This window comes from Condylura cristata, unplaced genomic scaffold (assembly GCF_000260355.1).
Source record: "Condylura cristata isolate star-nosed mole 26May11 unplaced genomic scaffold, ConCri1.0 scaffold00002, whole genome shotgun sequence".
Taxonomy (NCBI): domain Eukaryota; kingdom Metazoa; phylum Chordata; class Mammalia; order Eulipotyphla; family Talpidae; genus Condylura; species Condylura cristata.
In genome coordinates, this window is record NW_004567103.1 from 46059226 (window position 1) to 46085638 (window position 26413).

Consider the following 26413-nt stretch of genomic DNA (forward strand, 5'->3'; position numbering starts at 1 on the left):
ATATGGAGACAAAGGCACACTTAGGTAGGAATGTAGGCTGGTCAAACCCCTATGGAAAACAGTATGAAGTTTTCTCAAAACATTAAAAGTAGATAAACTATATGACCTAGCAAGTCCTCTTCTAAGTATCTATTTGTGGAGTCCAAAACCACTAATTCCATGGATAGACACAATTTCAGGTTCAGTGTAGCACTACTAACAATAGCCAAGTTATGAAAACACCTAAGTGCCCAACGACAGTGGACTGGATAAAGATGTGGTATAGATACATATACACAATGTAATACTACTCAGCCATTAAAAAAAGATGATATTTTGCCATTTGTGACAACATGGACAGAACTGGAGGGAATTAGGCTAAGTAAAATGAGTCAGGAGAAAGACAAATACAAGATGATTTTAATCATCTGGGGAATATAAATAAACAAAGCAAAAAGAACAGACAAAACCAAACCCAACCCAAACCTAGAAATGTGGCAGTGTAACTGAGTTTACCAAAAGGATAGGGTGGGGGTATTGGAGCAAAGGGGAAAAGGTGGCCCAATGGGCTATGGGAGAGCATTGGTGGTGGTATGGGATAACATACACTTGAAGAGGTGTGAACCTATACCCCTACAATATATAGTGTTGTAAACCAATGTTACCTCAATAATAACAATATTAAAAAAGAATATTAGGATCCCCACCTACGCATCTTAATTAACCTAAGAAAGTTCTTGGCTTCCCACTGACGTTTACAGATTTTTAACTACTGAGTTTAAGATCACCTTCAGCAGAACATCATCAGACTAGGGTTTGACTGTAAGTTGTTTACTTGGAAGGTGGCCCCAAGAAACACCCATGAGGGAGTGGGGACATGAGTTCTGGAATGTGAGATGGGGGTGGGGTGAGGAAGGAAGTGAATAAAGCATGTATTACCACTGTGGACAGTTGGTACTTGGTGCTGATGTACGTGGAAACCACTGCAGAGATGTCCCACCCAGGGGATGAGGAAGTTAGGGGGCTTGGCCACCAGCATCTCATCTGGAAATGGCCACAGGGGATTCTTTGGGAGCATTAGCTCTCCAGGCTTGCTTTGAAAGTGAGCAGATCAGTGTAAAGAGGCCAAGGTGCTTCCTGAGACAAAGAGTCGCCCCCCAAAGCACCCCTACGACCCAACCCTGCCAACATCTTCATCTTGAACTTGTGGCTTCCAGAATAGTGAGACAACACATTTCTGTTGCTTATGCCACGCACAATGTGGCAGTTTGTTACTGCAGCCCTAGGAAACCCATCATCGATTTACCCAGATTCCCCTCCATCAAGACCTCTCTCTTCTATAGTCCCAGTCTTGTTCTTTTGTACAAGAGAAACATCCAGAGTTTCCATTTTTCATTGTGAAAAGCAACACAATTCTCTTTAACTCTTCCCCATCCTTTCCTCTGAAAGGAACCTAATTGTTCATAACCAGTCCTACCACTATGCTGTTTTTATAAAACAACAGAGCAGTTCTCCCCTTACCTGAAAGCCAGACCCACTAGGATAAAGACCAGAATATTTCCCAGTTCTCTCACACCTAGATTTGACCACAAGAGTGATTCTGGCAGGTGGCATATAAGCAGTATTTTATTGTGACTTCTGCAAAACTTTCAATAAAATGACAAAGGGATGTGTCTTTACCCTCTTTCTTTGTCCTTTCTTCCTTCCTGCTGGGGAGATTATGAATGTGGTATTATTATTGGGGACAAAGAGAAAAACACTTCTAGAGAATGGTGGTCATGCTTCCTAAATCTAGACTGATGGAATGTAGCTCCCTGAGCACTTTATGGAGCAGAGTGGCTCATTTTTGTACTTTTACATGTAACAAATTTCTTTTAAAACTGCTATTCCTCCACTCTTCCCTGCCCCTTTCCCACTTACAACTCAACCTAATCCTAACTGATATATCCCTTTAGATACAGTTCCATCACATATTGGAAGATTCCATTAGTGTTTTCTAGCTGAAAATTCCAAGAGAAAGACTGGTAGGGCTAGTCCCACCTTTTAATGCCTACAGCAGAGATTTTATTCTTTCTGCATGTGTACGGTTGTGTTTGGGAGGTAACTATATGGTTGGGAACTGTATTTCCTAATCTAATGTGCATATAAATAAAATTGCTCTCATTCCTCTTTTCTATTAACCAGTTGGAAGAGAACTCTGAGACCAGAGGTGATAGTGGAATTATTATGTAGAAAGACACTGGGATCCTGTGTTACCATGTAGAAAGGTGTCTGCCAAATATCACATTGAGTCGTAAGGGGAAAGACAAATAAGCATCCTTTGGGTTAAGCACCTGCGGGTTAGAGGTTTACCTGTTGCAGCAGTTAGCATCACCCTAATACAATGCACAGCTGTAATTCAGGGTCTCCCTTCCTGACTACATTGTTGCCTATGGAAGACAGAACAGATGTTCAACCAGATTTGGTTCCCCTCTCAGAAGAAGGACTACACTTCCCCACCCTCTGAATTCCAGGCTTGACCATGAGACCAGTTTGGTCAATGAAAGTGAGTAGAAGGGATGATTAATTCCCTGATAGAATTCACTAAGAGCCAAAGCACAATTTGTCATCTTAAAGGAAGAGATTGGCAGCTGGCCTGCAACCCATCTTTCTTCTCCTGGGGATACAATCAGGTCGTGGTGGCGGAATTAAAAGAAAGGGATTTTTCCTTGTAAAGGTACTAAGCATACCTCCTGATGTTAGACAGTGGATGCTTTTATTATCATTTCTATTTAGAATTATTTTACTATATCAAAAGTGTATACTAGTTGCTTACATCTAGATATTCACTTAAAATTTTTTAAACAAACAAAAAATGTGTCTTCTTCAACCATGATTCTGGCTAAGTACCTTTCAAAACTTTTTGAGAAAATCTTAAATGTTTCACATGTCATGCAAAACTTAACTTTAATATTATCAAAGCAGGTATGCTTCTAACCCTTACACAGGTCACTATATAGACACAATAGTTAGAAAGTTAAGAAATTATCTCAGACTTTTTTTTACCAATCAGTAAGATAATCTTATTAAGATTATCTTAGTAAGATAATCTTATTATCTTACACAGTAAGATAATCTTATTAAATAATCCAATACAATTACAAATGGCTTTCTGCATCTGCACTTGTGTCTTTCACTTCAAGAGTGAGTGAGATTGTTATTTCAATAACCTGACACTGTTCTGTCACCCCTGGGGTCTTATCTTCCCCCAGTTACACAGTGAAGCCCATGGCAAGTAAGGGGCAGCTCAATATTGGCTTCTCCCTCCACAACCCTCAATTTCCTCCTCCACAGTTGTAATAGTCACCTCTGTAGCCCCCACCCTGGTTGTCAATATCCAGGTCCTACACTACCATATCCTCCTCTACTTCCTCCATAACTGGGGATGTCTCCAAATTACCACCTCCACACCCTCCTCTGTACCCATTAAAATCAACCACAAGCCACAACCACTTGTATAGCCACCAGATTTCATCTAAAATTACTTATAGGTCCTGGTCCAAAATTTCCATCACTACCACGAGAATCTCTCCATTGTACCCCAATTTAAAAAAAAAAAAAAACTCAATTCAGAATGAGTGAAATATTCCTTATCTCTAGACTTCCCCAGACCCCAGAAGTCTTCAAGTCCAGAATGCACACACAGAGGTATAAAATAGATTGGGTGAGAGGACAGAGGGTTCCTAGAATGAATCTCAACACTATTTCTGTCGGTCTTGATAATACCTTTTAAATGACAGTCCTCTGTCTTGAGTACCAGTGACTTCCAATCTGCCTCTTCGGGTCACCAGATTCCAGACTCCTGGTTTGCTGCTGACCACTGTTCCCACACTTCTGTTCCCACACTTCTGCTTTGAGCCTGGCAGTGGCGTCTCCTTTGTCCACACCAGCATTGGGGGGCTTTCTGAACCACCAGCCAGGATTAGCTATTTCCTGTACCTCAATGTGATGGGCAGCCTTTGAGGGGTTAACACAGCGTTTACACACTTGCATCGGGCAGGTAAACTAAGGTAGCTAGGCAATGTGAAACCCAGGATGGCCACATTGCTGGCTGCTTGTGAGTTGGTTAATTGCCCACTAGGTGGCGCCAATTAGGGCTCAAGGGAGGAGGACCGCGTTTTCAATTTTAAAAGATCTATTTTACTTATTTATGCATACAAAGCTGGAGTATAGGCTAAAGGTGGGTGTGGTGGGCGGATGAATCAGAGACAAGTGGAGAGCAGAACAGGCAGATTGAATGAAATAAACTACTGAGGGATGCAGCGGGCGAGAGCGGAGAGGTCTGCTGCGCTGAAAGAGAGCTTTTCTTTAAAAAAGCGCAAAGGATGAATTCTTTTGCCTTTTTCCTTTCTGTTTACTCCACCCAACACTCCCACCACTCCCATCACCTCCCACCTTAAAAGTAATATTAAAACAAGGTACCTTTCTACTTCTCCTTCCCCGGAGGATTCCAGCTTCTCTGACTCCCCTGCATAGAGTAAGGCAAGAAGGCTGTTCTTTTATCTGAAGTCTGAAATGAGACCGTCCAACCCATTTCATTAGCTATTAGGTTGTAATTGGAACCCACTGAGTTCTAGTGACCCTCACCTCCTTCCATTCCTTTCAGCTGGTTTTCTCCAGCTAAGATTAGTCAAAGGTGTTTTGTATTCTTCTTTCCACCACCGGTGCCCCTTTTCAAGTTTGCTTTATTTTAATTTGACTTTGGGAGGAGTTTCTTTGCCGCACAGAAAAAACTACCTCCTGTCAACTCAGCAGGATTTAACTGAAGGGCTATGGGGTGCATGAGCATCACTGTAGACAGAAAGACATTGTGATCCAACCACGAGCACGTACATAGACTTGCCCCCTCAAAATAAAAACTGCAGCTACGTCAACAAAAGACATGGCTCTCTCTAGATTGGAATTATGCCTTTGGGTTCTTTCTAGGGGCATTCTTCTCTAAAACCATGTTTCTCCAGAGTACATCTGTATGGAAGCAGAAATAGGATCCTATTTTGGGTTATCTGAGGAAACACCAGACCTGCTCAAATTCTTCCCTTCTGGTTTAGAAGGTTCTCTACTCAGGTCTAGTGGAGTGGCCTAGCCAGTGACAAGATGGCCAAGTAGTCTTGGTGTCAGAGTGAGGCCACACCTTAGCTTTATCCTCTTTGCCCTTTTCTCATTCCTTGAGGTCTTGAAATGCACAAATGGGTGGGGCAAAAATGCATCCAAAGCAAACCCCTTCCAAACCATCAATATCAGAATCTTAGTTTTTGACAAACTTAGTCCAGTAATTTGAGGTCCTGGCAGAAGTCATGGCTTTTCCCACAGACCAATAGACTCTGTTCCCCAATATTCGTATGTGGCTTCCACTGTTATGTGGGCACAAGAGCATGTCAACTTGTGCTCTACATTTACAGTTTGGAGACAAACCACTTATCTCCTGACCTCTTCACAGATTTCTGCTAATCATTCTTAAAGGAACAAGTGAAGTTCTACCTCTTCAAAAAGATATCATTCCCTACTGAACTTAAGAGGTTCCTGTCTAAATCAGCTCATGTTCTTGGACCATCAATTGTTTCTTCTTAAAGTTTTTATCAGGAAGCATCTTAACCTTTATGCACATCTGAAGTGCCAGAAAGGCACAGGTTTTCTGTGACCCAGGCAGACGGGTAGAGGAGTCCTAGAGCCTTTTTCAGGCTCTTAATGACCTTTCTACTTTCTACACCATTTGTAGTAGGGCAACCAGGTGCTGGGTAGGTGTGGGGGAGGGGAGAGGGGGGCAGGAGGTTGGGGGCCTCCTAGCCCCGCGAATCTTCACTCTTTCTAGGCTATCTGGCATTCTTGCTGGTATGTTCTGCACCCTGCTGCACGGCCCTCTGCCCCCATGCTCTGCCCTGCTGGCTCAGGTGCACCCACTCACACACGCCCCCAAGATACTCCAGGTGCTGCCATTAGGCAGGTCCGGAAGACCACAGGTGGGGATCATTGGTGCTAATGGTGGGAGGATGGGAAAAACCTGATCACTGCCACTCCTCCTACAACATTTAACTCGTGGGGGTCTCTACACACAGCCCCTCCATGAAGTCCAGTCCTTACTCCTGGAATCTATGAGTATGTTACCTCACCTGGTAAGAGAGTTTGCAGCTGTGATCAAGGTGTGAGTCTTGAGGTAGGGACAGTTGTGCCAGCAGGCACAGGACAGATTCTCTATCCATTTGGGCAGATAGGTAAAGAAGCACCCTGAGCCCTCAGTGGTGTTTTCAGTCTGTTACATTCCTTCTAAGTCGATTGTTGTGGGGCAAGGTCACAGGCTGCAAGGCAGGGAAGCAGAGGGGCCGAGGGGTCGGGACATGGACCTGGAGCCCCACAGCCTCCCAGCCCCCGGCGGATCTTTACTCTTTCTCTTTGGGCTCTCGTTGGCATTCTCTCATGGTCTCTTTCTCTCAGAGCTGTTACTGGTCTTCTCATAGCTGCCTCTTGTCCTGTGGTAGCCGTGTACCATTGCCAGCTCGTCCCTGAGTGATGCTGCCCTTATAGCCTCAGCCTCCCGGCTCAGGGGTGCCCACTCTCACATGCTCACGTCTTACTCCAGGTGCCCACCATCAGGCGTGCGTGCCCTGAGCCCACACTCCCAGCACCTTCTGCCTTCAAGGTCACAGGTGCTAGCCGCAGAGGCCAGTGACCAATCCATTTGCCCTACAGAGGTAATCCTGGATTACTTAGATGACCCCAACATAAGTAGTCTCTTATAGTGGAAAGAAGAAGGCAGGAGAGTAAAAGATGAAGATGTGAACTAATGCCATGAACCAAGGAATTCAGATAAGCTCTAAAAACTAAAAAACATATGGAAACAGAGACCAGCTGCTAGTGCAACTCTGCCTCCAGAACAGTGAGAAAACAGCTTTGAAGCCATTTAATTTGTGGTCATTAGTTTTAGCAGCAATAGGAGATTAATACTATTAGACATTTAGGGCAGGGAAGGCCATGCCTAAAGAAAATTAAACAGCTAACTATACTCAGTCCCCAGGAAATACTTGCCAGGGCTGATAAAGCTCAAGGAGAGCCAAGAAACACCCAGAGGGGAGAAAGGAAGCCCCTCACCCCAACCTACAGGCAGATGATAAACCCTGGGAGAGCAGGAGAGAGGGGAGACAATCCTTGAAACTGGCCAGTTTCTGGATGACCAGGCAATCCCCCTAAACAGGACAGTAACCCCCCAAATCTGGAAATGCTCTCCCCCTCCCAAGGAAGGGCAGAACTGGTTGACACTGTGGTAACTCTGGCCAACCACCCTCCTCTGCCCCAACCTTCTGCTACTGAGCTCCCATAGCTACACCTGGGAGCCCAGGAGTAGTGGGAGAGACTCAGAAACTGCTTCCGGGGCTGATGAACTACCCCCAGCCACCCCATGTGTAGTCACCCCAGGAAGGGCAGAGTGAGCAGCTCCTGTACCCCATTTAAGGCCAGTGCACCACAATTTCCTCGCAGATGTTCTTCTTAGGACTTTCCTGTCCGGATATCTTTTGGGCAAAATTTTATTCTGTCTCTAATAAACTTTGCCTTTCCTCCTGATAATGACCTGGTGGTAAACTCTTCTCACACCATAGTCAAGAACTGAGAAACATCCAAATCCCCAAACCTGACAACAGCACAGCCCTCCAGACAAGCTCATTGTTACAGAATCTTAGGGTGAACCTAATGTAGGTCTTTCAAGATAGGGCCACTGTTGTGAGTGATTGCTTAGGCAACTTGCTTTGCTCAGGGAATCCTTCAACTCTAGGGCTTTATGGCCTCATCTCAGAAATCTCTCCAGGCTGCTTAGTGCCCATGCCTGTGGTTCAGGGGATCGAATGCCTTGACTGGCCATGCCTGAGTCAGAGGACCCCCTCTGGACTCAGAGAGTGGGCGCATCCCTGCAAATTACATTGGGCAAGAATTTTATTCTCTTGAATGAAATTAGAGTGATGTTATCAGAAGAGATAACAAATGCAGGCAGGCATAAAACATGATGTCTATTATGGAGACTGAAGAAACTAGGAGATCTAAAGTGGTTCAATTAAAATATTAAAGCACTTGTTTATTAAAAAAAATCCATTCTTTAGCCCCAAATATAGTGAGGTCCTTTTATTAAGTCATTTTATACCATTTAGTCCAATTAAAGGATTTTAAGAGCTTGCAGGCAGATTTGCTACACATATCTGGTCTTCCTTTAGTAGATAACAGAAAGTCTATAAGGCCTAGGAGCAGGGTCCTTTGTTGTGCCTGGAACATTTCCTGCCTACAGCCTTATCTAACAGTTATCTTTCCAGCTTCAAGGCAGTAAATCACCTGGATCACTGAACTTTCAAACTAGTCTTACAAATGATGTTCAGGGAGCAGACAAGGCCAGAGTCCATTTTCAAAGAAGGGCTATTAATAGATTTCAATAGAGAAAAGTTCAAATGTATGTAGATCAAGGAAAAAGAAAATGACTCAATGGGAGATGTAAGGAGTCCTGCACAAATGGAGTGGTAAGGATGTGGCTACATCTAAGCAGAAACCAAGTGAATGAACATACAAATTGTAAATTTAAAAAAGAGATCAATCAAAGGGGGCTTTTAGATAGTGCAACTGGTTAAAGCACCGTATTATGAAGCTCTCCAAAGCCGCTGCAGCACCAGTCTCATCCCCCACCAGGGAGCCTGACTCACATGGTGAGGCAGACCTCTCCTGACCTGCCCACTGCTTCCCTTCAGCAGTGTATTATAGTAGATCTGTCTGTTCTGCTCCCCAGTCTGTCTCTGGTGAATCCTCTCACCACCCCTGCACCTCTGGCCTATAGTCCAGTTCTGTAAGCATAAATAAATAAATCTTTAAAAAAAAAAAAAAAGAGAGACAGAGATCAAAGGGCCTCCCTAGTGGTGCAGGGGTTAAAGTCTCAGCACTATCAAACTATCCTCACCAGACACTGTGGCATGAGTTTGATCCCCAGCCAGGGAGCTGGCCCACATGGTGCAGCAGGCCTCTCCTGTCTCACCCATTGCTCCCCTCAGCAGTGGATTTCATTAGATCCATCTGTTTTGCTCCCCTACTCTGTCTCTGGTGAGTCTTCTCATCACCAGCACCTCTGGCCTGTACCCCAGATCTTATGTGCACTGTAAAAATAAATCTTTAAAAATAAATCTTTATCAGAAAATAATAGCATATATATTGGGAGGATAAGGATCAGTGTAAAATTATTCTAAGGCTATTCAATAACTCATGAAGAGAGTAAAATTCTTTAATTTTGGGATGATAAAAATATTCATGACATATTTAGAGTAAGCAAATACTTAGGATAAATACATTATTATTTTGTGAGCAGCTGTACTCTCACACATTATAACTGAAGAACAGAAAGAAAAAAATAAATCTCAATACAAAATTTACAAGAGATAAAAAAAAAACAGAAGTAAAATAGAATAAATAGATGGCACAAAAAATGACAATAAGTCCAAATACTATCTTAGTTATCACTTAAATGAAACCATCAGTTAAAGACCAAGAAGGAAAAGATGATGCAATCCAACTTATATGAGACATGCCTTTTAAAAATGACTACCAAAATGTTATCATTTAAAATGGGGAAAATAAATATATTTAGGCAAAGACTGAAGAAAAGTACTATAGATATAATAACAGACAAAACAGATAAGGACAAGAATGCAGATACCATTATAGAATAATAAAAAGTTTTAAATCACCAGAAAAATAACAATTATAAACTGGCTTATAATCATTAAAGGGGCAAAGTTAAGAATAATGACAAATTTACAAATCCACCATATTTAGAATTGAATAACAAAATACTGTGTGACAAAATTTGTAGTGTATAAAGGGATACTTGTAGGGATATAGTTTAACATTAATCACCTACACATACAAGTAAAAAAAAAAAAAAATAAGGAAAAGAAATGCAAAAAAAAACGAAAAAAAAGTAGAGAAAAGAAAATATCTACTCATTATATATTTTTGTTTAAATCGATATATTATATACAAGCATAAATTAATGAGATAAAATGCAATTATATCTCTGAGAGTATTGACCAAGATGAATATTTTCTGAATAGCTTAATGAAACTGACAAACTTCTACTAAATTAACCAATAAAAAATGAAAGAGGTCACAAGTTACCACTATTCAGAAAAAAAGGAGACTGCAACTACAGAATCAACAGATTTTTAAAGTAAGAGGATATTGTATATGGGTATACATACATACATACATATATATATATATATATACACACACACACAAAGCACACTATGACCCAGCAATCTCATTTCTAGCTATAAACCTTAGAAACATTTTTAGCACATGTGCACCAGGAAAAATGTACAAGAATGCTTATATCAAAATTGTCCCCACAGGCAAAAGGCAAAAAGCAAAAACCAAAAAACAAATTGGAAAAACTCATATATACCTCCAACAGAATGGACAAACCAACCAACGTATATTCATACAATGAAATAGCATTACATACATACATAAAAAGAAACAAATTACAGCTGGAGCCATCATTGGAAGTGTTGCCCATCTCAAGCACATGTGGCAGCCACCTAAGGCTATGCCTGCAGGTTGTGGCTACAGTTTAGGAAGCACGGGCTCTACAAACTGCACATTCTAGCTCAGGGGAGTCTGATCCAAAGAAAGGAATGCCTTTAACTTTTAAAATTGCCAAGTCTGTAGCCAAAAAAGTTAAAATGAAAAATGTAGACAATACTAAGTGTTAACAAGTATACAGAGCTACTAGTAAATGTGTACATTGCTAGTGAGAATGCAATTTCCATTTTGGAAAATAGTTTGCAGCCTTCTGTAAAGCATAGTTTTGCCATATGATTCAGCAACCCCACACACGGTTATTTATTAGGTTCAATGAAAAACCTATGTTTGCACAAAAATCTGTACACTAGTGTTCACAGTGGCTTAACTTTAAACACCAAAACTGCAACAACCTACATTTCCTTCTACTAGAGAATGGATAAGCAAACCGTGACACATTCAGACAATGGAGTATTGCTTAGTAAAACGAAGAACGGAAAGCTGATAGAGACAATATGCATGAATCTGTATGTATGTATTAAGGGAAGAAAGCCAGACTCAAAGACTACAAATCATATGCTTCTATTTATGGGTTGGAAAGGCCAGAAAAGTAGGCACAGAAGACAATGGGTTGCTGGGAATGGGAGGTTGAAGTTGGTTCTGCAGACAAAAATGGAGGAACCTATTTGTTCTTGGAACTGATTGAGATCTTGATTGTGTTGTTGGTTATATGAATGGATTTATCAAAACTTACAAAACTGGCCCTCCCTGGTGGTGCAGTGGGTTAAAGCATAGCACTGAGAAGCTAAAGCCACTTCCGCATGAGTTCGATCCCCGCCTGCCCCAGAGGTGACCGCATGGTGTGGCAGACCTCTCCTGACCTGCCCGCTGCTCCCCTCAGCAGTGTACTTCCTCAATCTGCCTGTTCTGCTCCCTACTCTGTCTCTGGTGAAGCCTCTCACCGCCCCTGAGCCTCTGGCCTGTACCCCAGTTCTGCATATACAAATAAAATAAAACTTTAAAAAAAAAACTTACAAAACTAGTTACAGTTTCATACTAAGAGATACCTAAATGTGCCTTTGTGTCCTATACGCTAGGAAGCAGATATGAACTGACACGATTACTAGAGAACCTGACCTTATCCCACCCTCAGCCTTACTCTGTCTACCCACCACTGCATCAGATGAAGGGAGCAGAACCCCTATACTGTATAAATATTTGCATCTTACTCATTACAATTAGCTGGGCATTTAGTTGCTAAAATGAGACTTCTTGTGAACGAGAGGCCAGAAAAGCTATGGGATTGGTCTGAATTTGAGGAGGAGTATGGAAACAATCAACCCACACAAGCGGATTTGAAGGACCAGTTGGAGAAAGAAAGAGTGACCTTATGATCATCTCTCTAAGAAGCCCATTTGGTTTAATGCAATGGCTACACATACAATCAGTATGCTAATTACAAATGGCCCTTATCTAATCCCGTCATATGCCAAATAGGAACTCCTTATGAGATAGTATTGCAGTTTAATAGAAAATGAGCCCTATTTCCTAATGATCCAGCACCAAAACATATTTCCTTAGGAGGTAAATTGGGCCCACTGTATAAGTAGCAGGAAGGAGCGATTCTGCGATTTTAGCTGAGTTCAGATACCATGGACACTAAATGATGTAAGATACTCACTAGAAGGAAAATGTGTCTGCCGGAACACTCTATAACCTCAGGCCTAGATCAGCACCTGCTATGAGGAAGAAAATGTTTGTCAAGTGAATGAATGACTGGAACTCCAAGAGGCAAATCGGAAAATGAGAAACAGGAAGGACTTACCTTTCTCACGGCTTGATCTGTAATTTTGACTTCAATCATAATAGCTTTACAGATAAGGGACTCAGCAAACTATGACAGTGGGACAAGTCCTAGCTTAATAAGAGAACGGAGCATCACTTGAAGTCAGGAAAGTGTATGGCTGTCGTGATCCAGATATCGATCATTGGAAACCTGTCTCTATATATGAAACACAAACTAGAAGAAAATTTGTTTGAGTTCTCCATGGAGAATAGCTTTATTTATTTATATTCTTGCATACTCTTAAAACGCACAGTGTGAATTTCCTTTCTTCAAAAACAGTTGTGAGCCTGGTCAATTAATCTGAGATCTTCGGAAGGTATTCAAAACATTGCCTTAGGTTTGAGCTAAGCAAGTCACAGAGATTGGTCATGAACTACTACAAAATTACAAGAGATGTAGTCATTATTTAATAGTTAACTAGAAAAGCTTTGAGAACACAGATATACAGCCAGACAGAAGATAATAGGAGAGCAGGAGCTGTTTAAGTAATGGGATTTGCATATATATGACTTTATGTACAATGTCAGAATTCTCTTATAGATAGTAAACTTATGCTTAAATCCTTATTTTAAGGAAGGGCACTCTAATATAAATACAAGTCTCACTAATTTTAATCTTTTCTCTTTGGCTCACAAGTGCACGAAAATACCATAAACAATTTTTCAGACCTTACTGCATTAATATATAAATAAGATACATTACAAATGGGAAGAAAATACAAGACACCTCTTTAACATGGTAAATATCTGAATATAAATAAGCAAATATTTCATTTACCTATAATTAAAGTCATCGAAATCATTATGTGTATTCTCTCCCCTCTCCCCCAGGTCAGACAACAGTAATATAGTCACAATCTACACAAATTAACCTCTAAAAATACAGGAATAGTACACCTGTGACAATGACTCAGCTGCTATTTCCCCCTAAGAGGATACTAAAGGGCAGGGCATGACTCTTGTCATTTAGGGGTGCTTTTTCTCATCCATCATCACTTCGGGTGGGAGAAACACTGACAATGAAGTCAGCTGCCACCACAGCATTTCCCTTAGTCCTTATGACATGACATTTGGGTAGACATCTTCCCTGTGGTTGGTGAGTAAGCTGGTTTGCAGCATGTTTGGCCCCTCGGTAACAGCTGAAGGTGAAGTTAATTCCTGTGGAGTGGGGGCATGCTGTGAGCTATCACTAAGCCACACTAACTATACATACAGATAGAGAGAGAGAGGTATATATAACTGTACATATATACTGTGTACCTAATGTGCAACTTTTTAAAAAGAACATTATTTCCTGCTACCTATAACAAGCTTAAGTAAGGTTGTAACAGTATTCTTCAAGAGAGTATATGTTCCCTCAGTGAAATGGGGCATGTATTTCAGCAACTTATATAGGTTGTTCTAGAGTGCCAGAGAGGAAAGGGAATTCCCACAGACTCATGTTCTGAATTTATAGATCCTGGCCCAGTCTTTCTATCTCCTCAATGAGGAAGTCGATATCAGACTGGGTAGCAGCTGGGTTCGAGATGACCATCCGGAAGAAGTTGGCCTTGTCCCCCTGAGGCTGGTAGCCGACCATGGTGGTGCCAGATTCCATCATCAGGGCTTTGATTTTTGGAGCCACCTTGTACCAGAAAACACAAAGCAAACTGAAATTCATAGTCACAACACTCCATAACAATGCAACCCTGGTTGGACAAAGGAGCAAGCTGCTTATTACTATTTGTGTTCACGTGGACATGAAGGTAAAGAAACATTTAACATTTAGGTTTCTCTGGTGGTTTATATCTAATGACTATTTAAGTCTTCCTTCCGAAAGTTTATTCTGCAACTGAATTTTGAAAGTCATTCATAGGACAGTGATAGCAAAATAAAAATCACAAAAGAAACTCTTAAGAGTAGATTTTAAAAAGTTAGAAAAAAATCTATGCATAGTGATGGCTATCAACTAGATTTAAGGCGATCATTTCATAATATATACAAATATTATATCATTATGCTGCATATTGAAATTCAAATCATGTTTTATGTCCATTACATCACAATGAAAATAACAAAAACAGCTCTGGTGGGCAACAACACAAATTAAGACTTATGTAAAACTCAGAGAGCCCAGGACACTACCTGGCAGATAGACTGTATTAAATTAACATTTGTCAAATAGTTAGATGAATTAAATCTAATAGAATTTAAAATCAAAATAAAAGGATATAGAAATTAGATACAGAAATTAACAACTAGAATGAGTCATTTTTAAAGTCATCTTGAACTTAGTAAGTGGCATTTTAATAGGCACAGTTTAATAAGGAATGTTCCTAAGAGTATATTATTTAGTTACCCTAAACACAGCCACTTTAATGAAGAACATCAACTAAAGACAGGCAAGCACACTTTAGAGGTCTCCATCATATCTAAATCATGGCAAAAGGAACATTCAGACCCAACAAGAATATAATAAAAGTGCTCCCCATCAATCCATGGCTTAAATTAACCTACCCCAAGTCTATTTTTGTTTTTATCTCTTCCCCATTAAAAAGTCACATTATGGTGAGAATGTTCTGACTACGCAGAGGAATTTCAGAGAGTTAAATGAAAGGAGAGATTCCATACCCTGTGTAGTTTTTCCTGTCGTTCGGGGCTATCTGGAACACCTCTCAGGCTTTGTGGAATATACCAGAAACAGACGTTTGTATGCTCAGGCTGCAGAGATTTTTCACAAACAAAGCAGAAAATTATAAGAACCTGAGAGAAAACTTCCCAGACACATGTGTATCCTTGGTAGAAATTTGAAAAACTAAACAAATAAATAAATAAAAGACTTCCTGTTCATCTTGAAAGCATCATTACTTTTCTGTATTAGGGAGAACAATGCCTAATTTATTCAGTCCTATCTGAGAAGAACTATTTCTCATAATCAATTTTCTAGCTGAATAATGTTACTACATGAAATATTTAAAAAATATTACATGTGTATAGTTTTTAAAAAGGGGTTATGTATCTTAACATTTTGTAGTGACTTATATCTAGAAGATGCTTGAATATTTTAATGAGTTCATTATATTGATACTGAATCATTACTTGGTGAGTCAGGATTATCATAAGGAACATTTATAGTGGTTCCATCCTGAGACAGGGCTTATTGAGATACTAGAACTATTGTGTCCCTGCCCTAAATACTTTTATGTTTATTGGGCTCATATTCTTGCCATCATTTTCAATTTCCTTCTTAATGACTGTTTGACATTATTGTGTCTGTCTCTAACTGGCTTGAGACATCACATTCATCTTTAATCTACTAATAAAATGTTTAAAATAATGTACATGAATGGTGGGAGTTCCTGCAGGTGAAATGCATGCATGCTGGGTCATTGATTTGAACTGCTCTAGGCTTTATTCTGCTTATTTGGGGACTCCAGTGTGCACAGTAATTTAGGTCACCTGATAAATGGACTACATAGAATGTAGGCAGTATTATATTTTATTGTGTTATGACTGAATTTTATTTCTTTCAATATGAGCCTGTTCCATCTTTATCCGACTTCAAGCTCTACTAGGGCAGAAACAGTATCTGTGTTTAATCACTACTGAATCCCCAGCTCCTGGCATGGGACACAGGAAGAGTGTGCACTCTGTATGGATATCGCAAGCATGTTGCTGTACAATGTGGACAGGAACTCAGGGCAGAGACAACATTTATCTTGCTCTCCTCAGAAAGAATCTATGAAAAGCAGAACTTTATTTTAGAACCAGTCTTGGGAGACAAAGCTCTGTCTGAAAAGTGAGAATCACTTTATCAGGGAAGTCCAAGGCAGTTAGACACACTAGGTCTGATAGAAGATTCAGACATACCAAGAAAAATCTCTTGCCAGTAAATGGCTAGGCAGGTGTCACACCATGTTAGAAAAGAAGGAAATCATCCCAACATTGTGTGTCCATCATAGACAGAGAGGAAATTAAATTAAAAGTGTGTAAAATGAAAATTCAGAAGCAGCGTTGGCAATGTTGGAAAACATGGCTTCAGGAGCTTCCCTCAATAGATGTTTTGTGAATCTAGTCCACAATGACAACTTACCTCCCCATCAAAAACCATTTCAAATTCATCCCTGTTTTTAATCTTGGCATAAAGATATTCAGCCAGTTCCAGGCATTTGTTGATCTGATTTTCAAATCCCACCGTGCCCTGTGTAAAAAAGAAAAGTCATTTTGTTGGTGAGAGCTGCATTTTCCTGTGGTGGGTATTTGAGAAGGCTGTCCTCATCTGTTGGAAATACATATAAGAGCGTTCTTACAGATGGTTAGGAAGAGCCATTTGATGAAATGTGCATTTGGCAGCGTTGCATATAGCAAGTGGAGGGTGCTTTCTTTGTTTTGAAGGCATTTTGGTCTCTGGGCAGGTATTCTTTCTGGGATGTCTAGCTTCCTAATAGTCACTTATAGCCCAGACCTGAAGCCTATTTCTGGTTTGCTATAGGATGGTGCTACTCAAAGTATTGTTTATGGACTAAGATCAGTCCAGAAACTGTAACTAGTCACGATAAGACCAATACAGAAATTGAGAATAAGTAATAAGAAATTTTATAGTAATTTGACAAAGTTTATATATACTTAATCTCATTTTAAAAATTGGTATATGTATATTGTATTTTTAAATTTTATCTTGCTAGCAATTGTCTTTATTGTATTAGTCCATTATAGTTTAATATGTTTTGTTTTGTCATCACAGACAGTTTAAGAAATACTTTAGAACCAACCTTCCCCAATAATAGGTCCTGGCCAGATATGTGTCTAGTGCTCCCAGGCAGGCAACCTTCCACAAACACAGCATTACCCCTTTTTGGTGACAGGCAGGTGGGCAGATAGGGAAGCCAATGATCTCAGTCTGTGCTCTGAGATTGCAATAATTTTAACTGTTAACAAGCCAGGTTGAGCATGAATTTCAAAAGTCATCATGGCTGATAAATAATAGCAGCACAGGGGGTTCTGAGTGGGTCAGGGTTAACAATCACACCCACGAAGCTGTGATTGCTAGTGGGCCTGGGTGAAGTCGAACTCTGGCAAAGTGTGAGCCTCCCCAGGTGGTGAGCGCCAGGTGTATGCCCAGCCAGCCCACTTTCTGCTTGGGAAGGAAGCCCACAGGAGGGTCCCTCCAGCAACAGATACTGTACTAGAGCCACACTCTGACAATGGCTCAAAAGGCTATTTGGCAATAGAAGGACACAAATTGCTGAGATAGGCTATTTGTTCTTTATATTCTAAATGGTAGGATTCTTTCTCATTGGCAATTTATGACTATGTCTATGTTTAAAATATCTGTCATAGAAATGTGGTGCTTTGTGATAGAAATCAAATGCAGACTATTTCTGTATCAAAGCAAAATGACCTAATGAGGCAAAATCTAATTATCTGTCAAATTTTTCCTACAGAAGAAATATTTGACTAGTAGAACTGTCTTGTTTTGGTGTTAGGTAGACCTGATCTTAAATATAAAACTATCGGAATTAATTTACAGTAGGTAAATATAAATAATGGATGCAATACAAAGTTGTAAAGTCTAAGTTGTCTTTACCTGATGGCATAAAAATACTTTTGAGGGCCCTCCCTGGTGGTGCAACCAGTTAAAGCACAGCACCATGAAGACAAAGCAGCCCCTGCAGCCCAAGTTCAATTCTCGACCAGGAAGGTGACCCACATGGCGCGGCAGACCTCTCCTGATTCACCCGCTGCTCCCCTAAGCAGTGCATTTCAGTACATCTGACTGTTCTGCTCCCTACTCTGTCTCTGGTGAATCCTCTCACCCCCCTGCACCTCTGATCTGTAGCCCAGTTCTGTATGCATACATAAATAAATCTTTTAAAAAATACTTTTGAAACAAATAGCCAAATGGTAATCCTTCCTCACACCCACATTTTTTGGAGAAGTTCCAATAGGTTGCTTTGCTTTTCTAGACACAGAATACAACTTGAAAGACTGATGAATGCAGAAAGAGTATGCCTCAATCTAGCAGCAGGATTTCTCAGAATAAAGTGTGCATTTTCTAGAACAGTGTATAAAGTACAAGTCAAATTTATATGATTTGAGGCTTCAAGGCAGGACTCTGCTTAGAATAATACAGAATCATTGTATCTTTATCTCTTATTTTATATCTGAACTAATTTCAACAACCCTGAGAACTGCTATGGAAGCTCTAATTTTGGATAGCTCTTAGTTGCAAGTGAAAGTTATAAGAAAATTTCATGCTGATTCAAATTAAGATTGAATGGAACAAGGAAGAATCTCACATGAGGGATAAAGTGATTTCATTTGCAAATAAAGAAAATAGTTAAGCCAAAGATCTAGTTATTGATTACACATGTCATGAATTATCTGTGATGTATCTTTGCTTCTCTTTTGCCAACCAGCCTGTGAAAACTGCTCTGTGCTGTCTTTCCTGAATTCCCTCCTTTGTACCTTTGCTTTCCACATCAGCCAGAACTTGAAAATGTCCACGTGGCGGCCACACTGAATTGCCTTGTCCCCAGTGTCGTAGGAGACGTCGTACTGCTTGTCTGGCTGGAAGAGGTACCCTGCACACATCTGGTTGCAGCCTTGAAGGATCCCCTGTGAAGGGAGTCAAGACAGGGAGCATCAGTCCTCTCAGTCCAGAGATGTGCGTAGTTCCCAAACAAGTCCTTGGGGTCATGGGAACCTGCCTTCTGAAGTCCCTCTGAGGCCCCACACTTGCCCTGATGTTCCTAAAACCCCTGTGGGAAAGGCCTCTACCCCTCAGTCACTCTGGCTAGATCTTTCTGTCTCAGATGCCTACAAGGGCCCCCACAGCCCCTCTAGGGACGTTTTGGAATTGTTTCAAAGACTGGGAGGTTCTAAGCTGCCTGGGGATGGAGGATTAGGGATTTAAACTTCCTACAGAGAATGGGATAGTCTCATGCTGTGAAGAATTTTCTTTTGTAGAAGCACTTCCCAAAAAATCTTCCAGTGTTCCTAGGGCCTCCCATGATGTTAACAGGCATTCTACTTGGAGTGGAGTGGAGTACTGTGACTCTGGTACTCACAGTCTGAAACGGACCTTTTAGAATATTCAATGTACTAGAGTTTTATTGGAGCAACAATGCTTTCACAGGCAAGGTACAATTACTAGATGCTTGAAGAAGCAAACAGCATTAACTCATTTACAGCAGCTTTTGGGTCAACATTTATGTTGTCCTAAGTTGATATGTGTAATGTTCTGCCTAGATTATTTCAGCTGTGGGACCACAAATTAATGCTAAGACCTTAAAGTATGTTCCAGTGACCACTGAGGTGGTCTCCTTAGTTTGTACAAACATGAAGAAATGTGAGATGAAAGGATCTCACAAACGATGACAGGGCCCCAAATGAGGAAGAGGGCTGTACAGAGCAAGAGCTGGGAGGAAGCGCTAGTTAGTGAAAATGAACTCAGTGAAGGCTAACAGGTAAGGGCAGGGGCTCATCAGCAAGTGTTGTGATTAGACCCCATGCTTTGCCCTCCATGAGCCTTTGAAAGGATGTGCCAGCTGCCCCTTCATCTCTGGAAGGCGTACAGACCTTTTCTTTAACAAGAATGGCGGAGCACTGCAGCAGCACGCCCATCATCTTGTGAGGGTTCCAGGTGACTGAGTTGGCCCTGAAAGAAGCACATGATACTGAGAAGCTGCAGGTATCAGCCAGAGGCAGATCCTGAGAAAACCACCACACTGAGACTAAGTCGGTACTCATTTTGATGCCCAATCTCCTACCTAATGAAACAAGTATTTAGCAGCAGTCTCTGGCTAAAATGCAGATACAGACTGCTTCTTTCAAATAACTGCTATCAACAATGGCTAACCTTTATGAAGAACTTACTATGTCTTATTGTTCTAAGAGCTTTCTAGGCATTATATCTGTCTAATGTCAAGCTTGAGAACTCAGGTTTGGGGACTTCCCTTGTGGTACTGGGGTTAATGTCTCAGTTCCACCAAGCTATTACCAGCCACAGTGGCTTGAGTTCAACCCCCAGCCAGAGAAATGATCCACATGGCACAGCAGACCTCTCCTGACCCGCCCGTTGCTCCCCTCGGCAGTGTACTTCGTCGATCTGTCTGTTCTGCTCCCCACTCTGTCTCTACTGAAGCCTCTCACTGCCCCTGCTACTCTAGTTTGTACCCCAGTTCTGTATGCATAAATAAATAAATCTTAAAAAAAAATCAGTGTCAAGTCATTTAATAGGTTGTGGATTTAATCAGTTTCTCTCGGATCTATCATTATTGAGTCATGTTTATTTTGTCATATTTAGGTCATTATATGTAGATCAGAAATTGTATTTAGACCTTGTAAAATATCTTTAACATATATAAAGTTTTTTTAAAAAGATTTTATTTATGTGTACATATTAGAACTGGAGTAAAGACCAAAGGTGTGGGGGTAAGAGGACTCACCAGAGACAGAGTGGGGAAATAGAACAGGTGGATTGACTGAAATACACTGTTGAAGGGAGCAGCGGGTGAGATAGGAGTAGTCTGCTGTATCATGTGGGTCAGCTCCCTAGCCGGGGATCAAACTTGTGCTTCAGTGACTTCAGAGAGCTTCATAGTTCTGCACTTTAACCCGTCACAGCACCAAGGAGGGCCCTCTCATAAAATATCTTAAATGTGTTTTGAATGTCTGAAAGATCTAAAGTAAATGATTCTTTATAATGAAAAGTAATAAGACATAATGTGGATTCAATTGATTTTGGAACGTGTGCTTTGAAATGTTAAAGAAAAGGTTTAGTGTGAAATGTTTGAAGTTTTCCTAGACTCAAAGATGGAAACATAAAAATCAAGAAATATGATGTACAGCTGGACTGATTCATCTATATTCAAGACACTTATCCTCCAATTTATAAGGTTAAAAGACTATACTTCAAAGAATCAGTTCCACCCACTTTGAAACAGACCTTCAAAACTGAAACAGAGAGAAGGGGCATATAGAAGCCCTTGAAACTCAAGCCGGGATCTCTGCTCTGAGAGAAGTCACTGGTGTGCTCGTCTGGAGGCCTGCCCCTTACCTACCTCTCCAGCTTCAGTCTGCTATTTCCTCTCACTTTACTCACCCGCATTGGCTTCCTAGATTGTCTTCCAAGTGCCTGTGAACAGTTCTACCTTCAGGGCCTCTGCACTTGTTCTTGCCACTGCCTGGAATACTCTTCCTTGTAACCTTGATTCCTGTCCAATTTATTCTAGAACCTGCTGAATGTCACCTCGTAGAAAAGCTGCTGACTACCCGCTCTAAAATGGCGTGACTTGCCTCTCACTGCTATTTAATAGTGCTTTATTTTCCTCTACTATGAGATAGACTGAATATCCCTTTGTTTATGAATAGTTTAGCCCTCTGGAATGTAAGCTGTAGAAGAATAAATCTCTTAGTTAATAGAACCTTCTACATACTGCCTTAGTTTTCTTGTATCAGATAATACGTTCTTTAGAAAAGAGCCATAGATGGCTAGCCTGAAGACAGATAACCAACCATTCACTCCCATGCCTGCTGGCTCATGAGAGGTGCTGAATGAATAAATGAATCAATGTGAGTTCATTTTAGATCAATACTTAGGAGTCAGGTCAAAATCAAAATCAATACTTAAACTCTCCACTGTTCTTGAGTAATGAACAAGAAAATAACAAGTTAGTGAGGTGAGTGTCCAATGTTTTCCCAAGTGTCTGTGAACAGTAAGCTTAGTGAGAAGGAAGTGAATCGGCACCCTTCCTCTGTCCCTGGCAAACTCTCATTTAGCTTCCAAATGCCTGGAATGGTAAGATTCTCTTTTTCCTCATGGACACCTTGCCATCACCTCTCTTGTTGCACTTACCACATTGAACTGTGACTGGTAACTCATCTTTCGCTCTGTCTAAATGTGAACTCACTGAGGGCTTACCAGGAAATAAATTACATTTGACTTGCCAGTGCTTAGCATGCAATAAGTGCTCAATGTACAGTGAGCATGGACAGGTTGAAATAAGGTGCTGGTTATCAAGGCAGAAGGGGGTGGCAGGGGGCCTCCGCAGTGCAGCAGCTGGGATGGCCTGAATGGAAGGAGGCCTTACCTTTCTATGCCACTGAGTTTATGGCGGTGTTTTCTGGACATGAGAAGCCCACCACCCCAGGCAGCCTGTGAAGACAGAAAAAGAGGACGAGGGGCAGAGCAGTGACATTTAATAACCCCAAACCAATCATTCTACTCTAGTTAAACATGAAAGGGAATGTAAAAAGTGAAAAAGGTAAGCTGTCTGAAAAAAAGAACCCAACACTGATTGCCTACTCAGTGACAGCTCTCATCACCCATTAGTTGTGCTTACTCATTGTATAAGGTTCCTCCAGGTTAACATCAAGAGTAGTAGCATGAGTGATACAGGGAATGCAGATCTAAACTTGAAGTACCAAGACCCAAAGCCCTGCTGTGGAAAGTCAGACACTCCAAGAGCCCCCCAGGGAGCTCCAGAAGCCACTCAGATGGCTGAGCCTGCCCTGTGAGTCTTCTGAGGATAGAATTCTCAGGGTTCTGAAGAACTCAGAAAACAGCCGCCCTGACAAGCTTGGCCATCTCCAACAGCAAGCATTTTTGTGGGTGCCTCGATTCGTGTCTTTCTAAATACTTCAGAATGCCTTGGGACAAAGGACAGCCTTTGTTAATCTTTTGCTCAAGCAGAGCAGACTATCCTATCACCCACTTAAGAGAAATTGAATTCAGAGAATGTAGAGAAAGGAAAAAATACATCCAGTCATAATGTGAAAATTTACCTTTTTGTGTTCTTGGGAAAATTGGGGACTAAAACTCTTAGTTGACAACACTTTTCATATATTGCCTTAATTTTCCCGCATGTACCAAATATGCATTTTTAAGGAAAGTGTCAGAACTGGCTGGACTAAAGGCAGCAAAATATCCAAATTCATGGACCACTTTTATACATTGTACCTTACACTTTTCTCACTATGAAATCAGTTAGATTTCATTTTGCAGCTACTTATGCAAACAAATGCCATCGGAGAAGTTGACAGAGACATATTCTTGGATGAACCCAGAAAATGGCAACTGGCCAGTAAGGAACTGGATGAGTCTAGTGGTATTCAGGACTTATTCCCCCTCGGGGGCCAGAGAAGAGGAAGAATTATAATGGTGTAGAGAGAGAGCTGGCAGGGGCGCTGGGAGAGGCTTGAGGTAAATCATAAAGTAAAGCCCCCCCCTTTACCCCCAGGAAGGTCTGGACACCCATGAGTTATAACACTTACATCAACATGCAGCCAAAGGTTATACTTCTCACATATATCTGCTATCTCCTGTATTGGATCAAAAGCCCCATAAACAGTTGTGCCAGCAGTTGCATTAACATAAAGAGGAACATAGCCCTATATGGAAAGAGACATGGGTGGATTAGTATTTTAACCTTTCTACTTCCCACACGAAGTAGAAGAATTGCAGTAGCATTTATTTCTAACACGCCAACTAAGCTGGTGTGGTACCAGGCATGATCATCTGGGAATATGCTTTATTCATTCTTTCACTTACTCAATACTTTTTTTGAGTGATGTTTATGTATGGAGCTCTACTGTAGATACTAGGAATATAGCAGTTAGCTCAAAAGAGGATTTCTGAACTTGGGGAATAAATATTCTAGTGGGAGAGTGACAGACAATAAAATTAAATAAGCGAAATATACAGTGGGTTTATACGGATAGGTTCTACGGCAAGACACAAGGCAGAAAAGATTAATAATATGCATTCAGCGTGATAGACAGGGAGCTCTGAATAGTATGTGGACATTGTATGTTTAGAAGCTACATTGTTCTATGTAAACTAAATGTAGTATAGCATTATTTGGTTATTTGGAACAGACCTGTGCACTGTTTCACTAATAGTGGCTTTGGTAAAACTTTAAATTGGACAAGAAAGTAATGGGGAAGTGGAGGGATAGGGCAAAGATGGGCTTAGGAAGTCATGAGTCCTAGGTTTTATTGAAAGTTGGCTCTTCATCTGGCCCTTCCTTGTTCAGCTGTAGAGACATCTCCATCCATCTTTTCTACTGAGACCCCAGAAAACAGCTACAGTTAGAGAAGGAGGAGTACGAATGTAACCCAAACAACAGAGTTGGTAAATGGCCTGACAGCTACCTGGCAGTACCTTCTGGATACATCTGCTCTATGATTTTTTTTTATTTTTATTTTTTTTTTGTTCTGTAAAATTTATTGCGGCTGAATTCACCAAGTATCATGGGCCATTTTCCAGGGCATGGAAGCACTTTGCTACAGAATCCTCAGCTAATCTATATTTGTTAAAATGAGGTTATATCTAGGAAGTAGCAAGTGAAAAGCTAAATTAAACTATATCTTTATGATTCTCCCCAGCAGTGGACTTATTAAAGTACATCAAACTAATCCCTTGGTACAATAAATGTCAGACTAATGGTTTAATAACAAAACTTTCCTTTTAAAAAAATTGAAGTAACAACACGGCTTTAAAGTCAGCTCGTAAGTTGGAAGTAAGCAAATACCTGAGAACAGAATTTGAGAAACACAATAAAATTATCTATTACATTATCAAAGATAATTATTGTCTAGGGCAGAATGAAGATACTTTTAAAAATTTGTTTTCACTAAAATTTAGAGGCAGCAGAGAGTACATACCTTTTGTTTGGCTTCAAGAATTTTTGCCTCTAAATCAGCTGGAATTATCTTCCCCCTGTAATTATTATAAAAGGACAGAAATTAAAATGAAGAATAAGTGAGATTGTACGTGAAAAAAACTTCAAAGCAGCAAAAAGTAATTTAATCGGATATTTTCAACAGACCATTAGCAGCTTGGCACACTGTACTGAGTCAGTCCTTAAACACAATAAAACAAATTTAACAGATGAACACATTTAATACATCAAGAACCTAATATTCACTCTCCCTTGCCTACCTTTCATTGCACTTTATCAAAATCACATTGTCGGTTCCAAAGCCAAGAGCTGCCCCAGCCTTCTTTATGGAATAGTGACTCTGCAACAAACAGAGGCTTAGAAGTCAGACAGTCCTGTGGAAAATAACACAGTTCACAAGCAAGAGGACCGACTCACGTGTTCTGATGTGAAGAGGACAAGTTTGGGCACAGCTGCCATGCCCTTGGTCTTAACTTCCGGGAAGTACTTGTAGCGAGCTGCCATGATGCTGTACATGTTGGATATGGCTCCTCCTATCAGCAAGAAGACACATTCTGAGGTGGTATGGCTCGTTCATTAGTGTTTCTAACAACAAAGGCTGACCTGATGTCTCCATATAGAAGGGAGGTCAGAAAGGGGAAGGATAATATTCTGGGGGGTTCTGCTGGTTGTTGACAGGGCTTCCCTGGGGATCCTTTGACTTGGGAATACAAGTAGTCACACTCAATATAAAAACCGCCAAGGCAATCTGGCTGGAGGTAATTCACTTATTCCAGAGCCATCCCACTTGAACTCTAGATGGAAATTTAAGAGCTGGTACAGAGTGGCCGCAAAGAGATAGGTGAGTTATAACCTTGCTGCCTCAACTTTCTGCTCAGTTTATTTACTGAACAAAGATGAATCTCTTCTGTGAGTCAGAAAGACAGAGAAAGAGAGTAATGGAGCCTATAGAAGCAAATAGTGGCATTGCCTGGATACTCTCCTAAAAGAACAGTTCAACTAAATTATTGAGTAATTTAGGAGAGCTCTAAATTTATTCAATTAAAGCAAACTCATGTTTTCTAAATAAAGATGCAAGGAGAACTGAGGTAACTTCCCAGGTATGTCTGGGTAACACAATCTAGTTACTTTTGCATCTGACAATTAAATAGGCACATTTGTAGGAATTTGTTTCACTCTCCTGTATATATTCTCACTATCTCTGACACCACCCAAAACTCTTTTCTTTTTCCAAGACCATCTGTCCTTATTCTAAAGATTTTTATTGTAGCTACATAGGATTGGAGATTGAAAATAAATATACTGGGCCCTTCCTGGTGGCGAAGTGGGTTAAAGCACTGCAC

At 40.7% G+C, this 26413-nt stretch overlaps 1 protein-coding gene across 1 annotated transcript in view; it reads right to left on the reverse strand.

Annotated features, from left to right (window-relative positions):
* Positions 1-12597: 12597 nt before the first annotated feature.
* Positions 12598-26413, reverse strand: part of GAD1 (glutamate decarboxylase 1 (brain, 67kDa)) — a 33307-nt gene continuing 19491 nt past the window's right edge. Inside the window, exons 7-16 of the mRNA XM_004674864.2 lie at positions 25488-25603; positions 25331-25410; positions 25054-25108; positions 23662-23778; positions 22479-22543; positions 19966-20044; positions 18853-19002; positions 16478-16585; positions 15016-15105; positions 12598-14029 (exon numbers count right to left, since the gene is read on the reverse strand). Of these exons, the coding sequence (XP_004674921.1) occupies positions 13856-14029; positions 15016-15105; positions 16478-16585; positions 18853-19002; positions 19966-20044; positions 22479-22543; positions 23662-23778; positions 25054-25108; positions 25331-25410; positions 25488-25603 (1034 nt within the window). The 3' untranslated portion in view covers positions 12598-13855. The remainder of the gene's footprint in view (positions 14030-15015; positions 15106-16477; positions 16586-18852; positions 19003-19965; positions 20045-22478; positions 22544-23661; positions 23779-25053; positions 25109-25330; positions 25411-25487; positions 25604-26413) is intronic.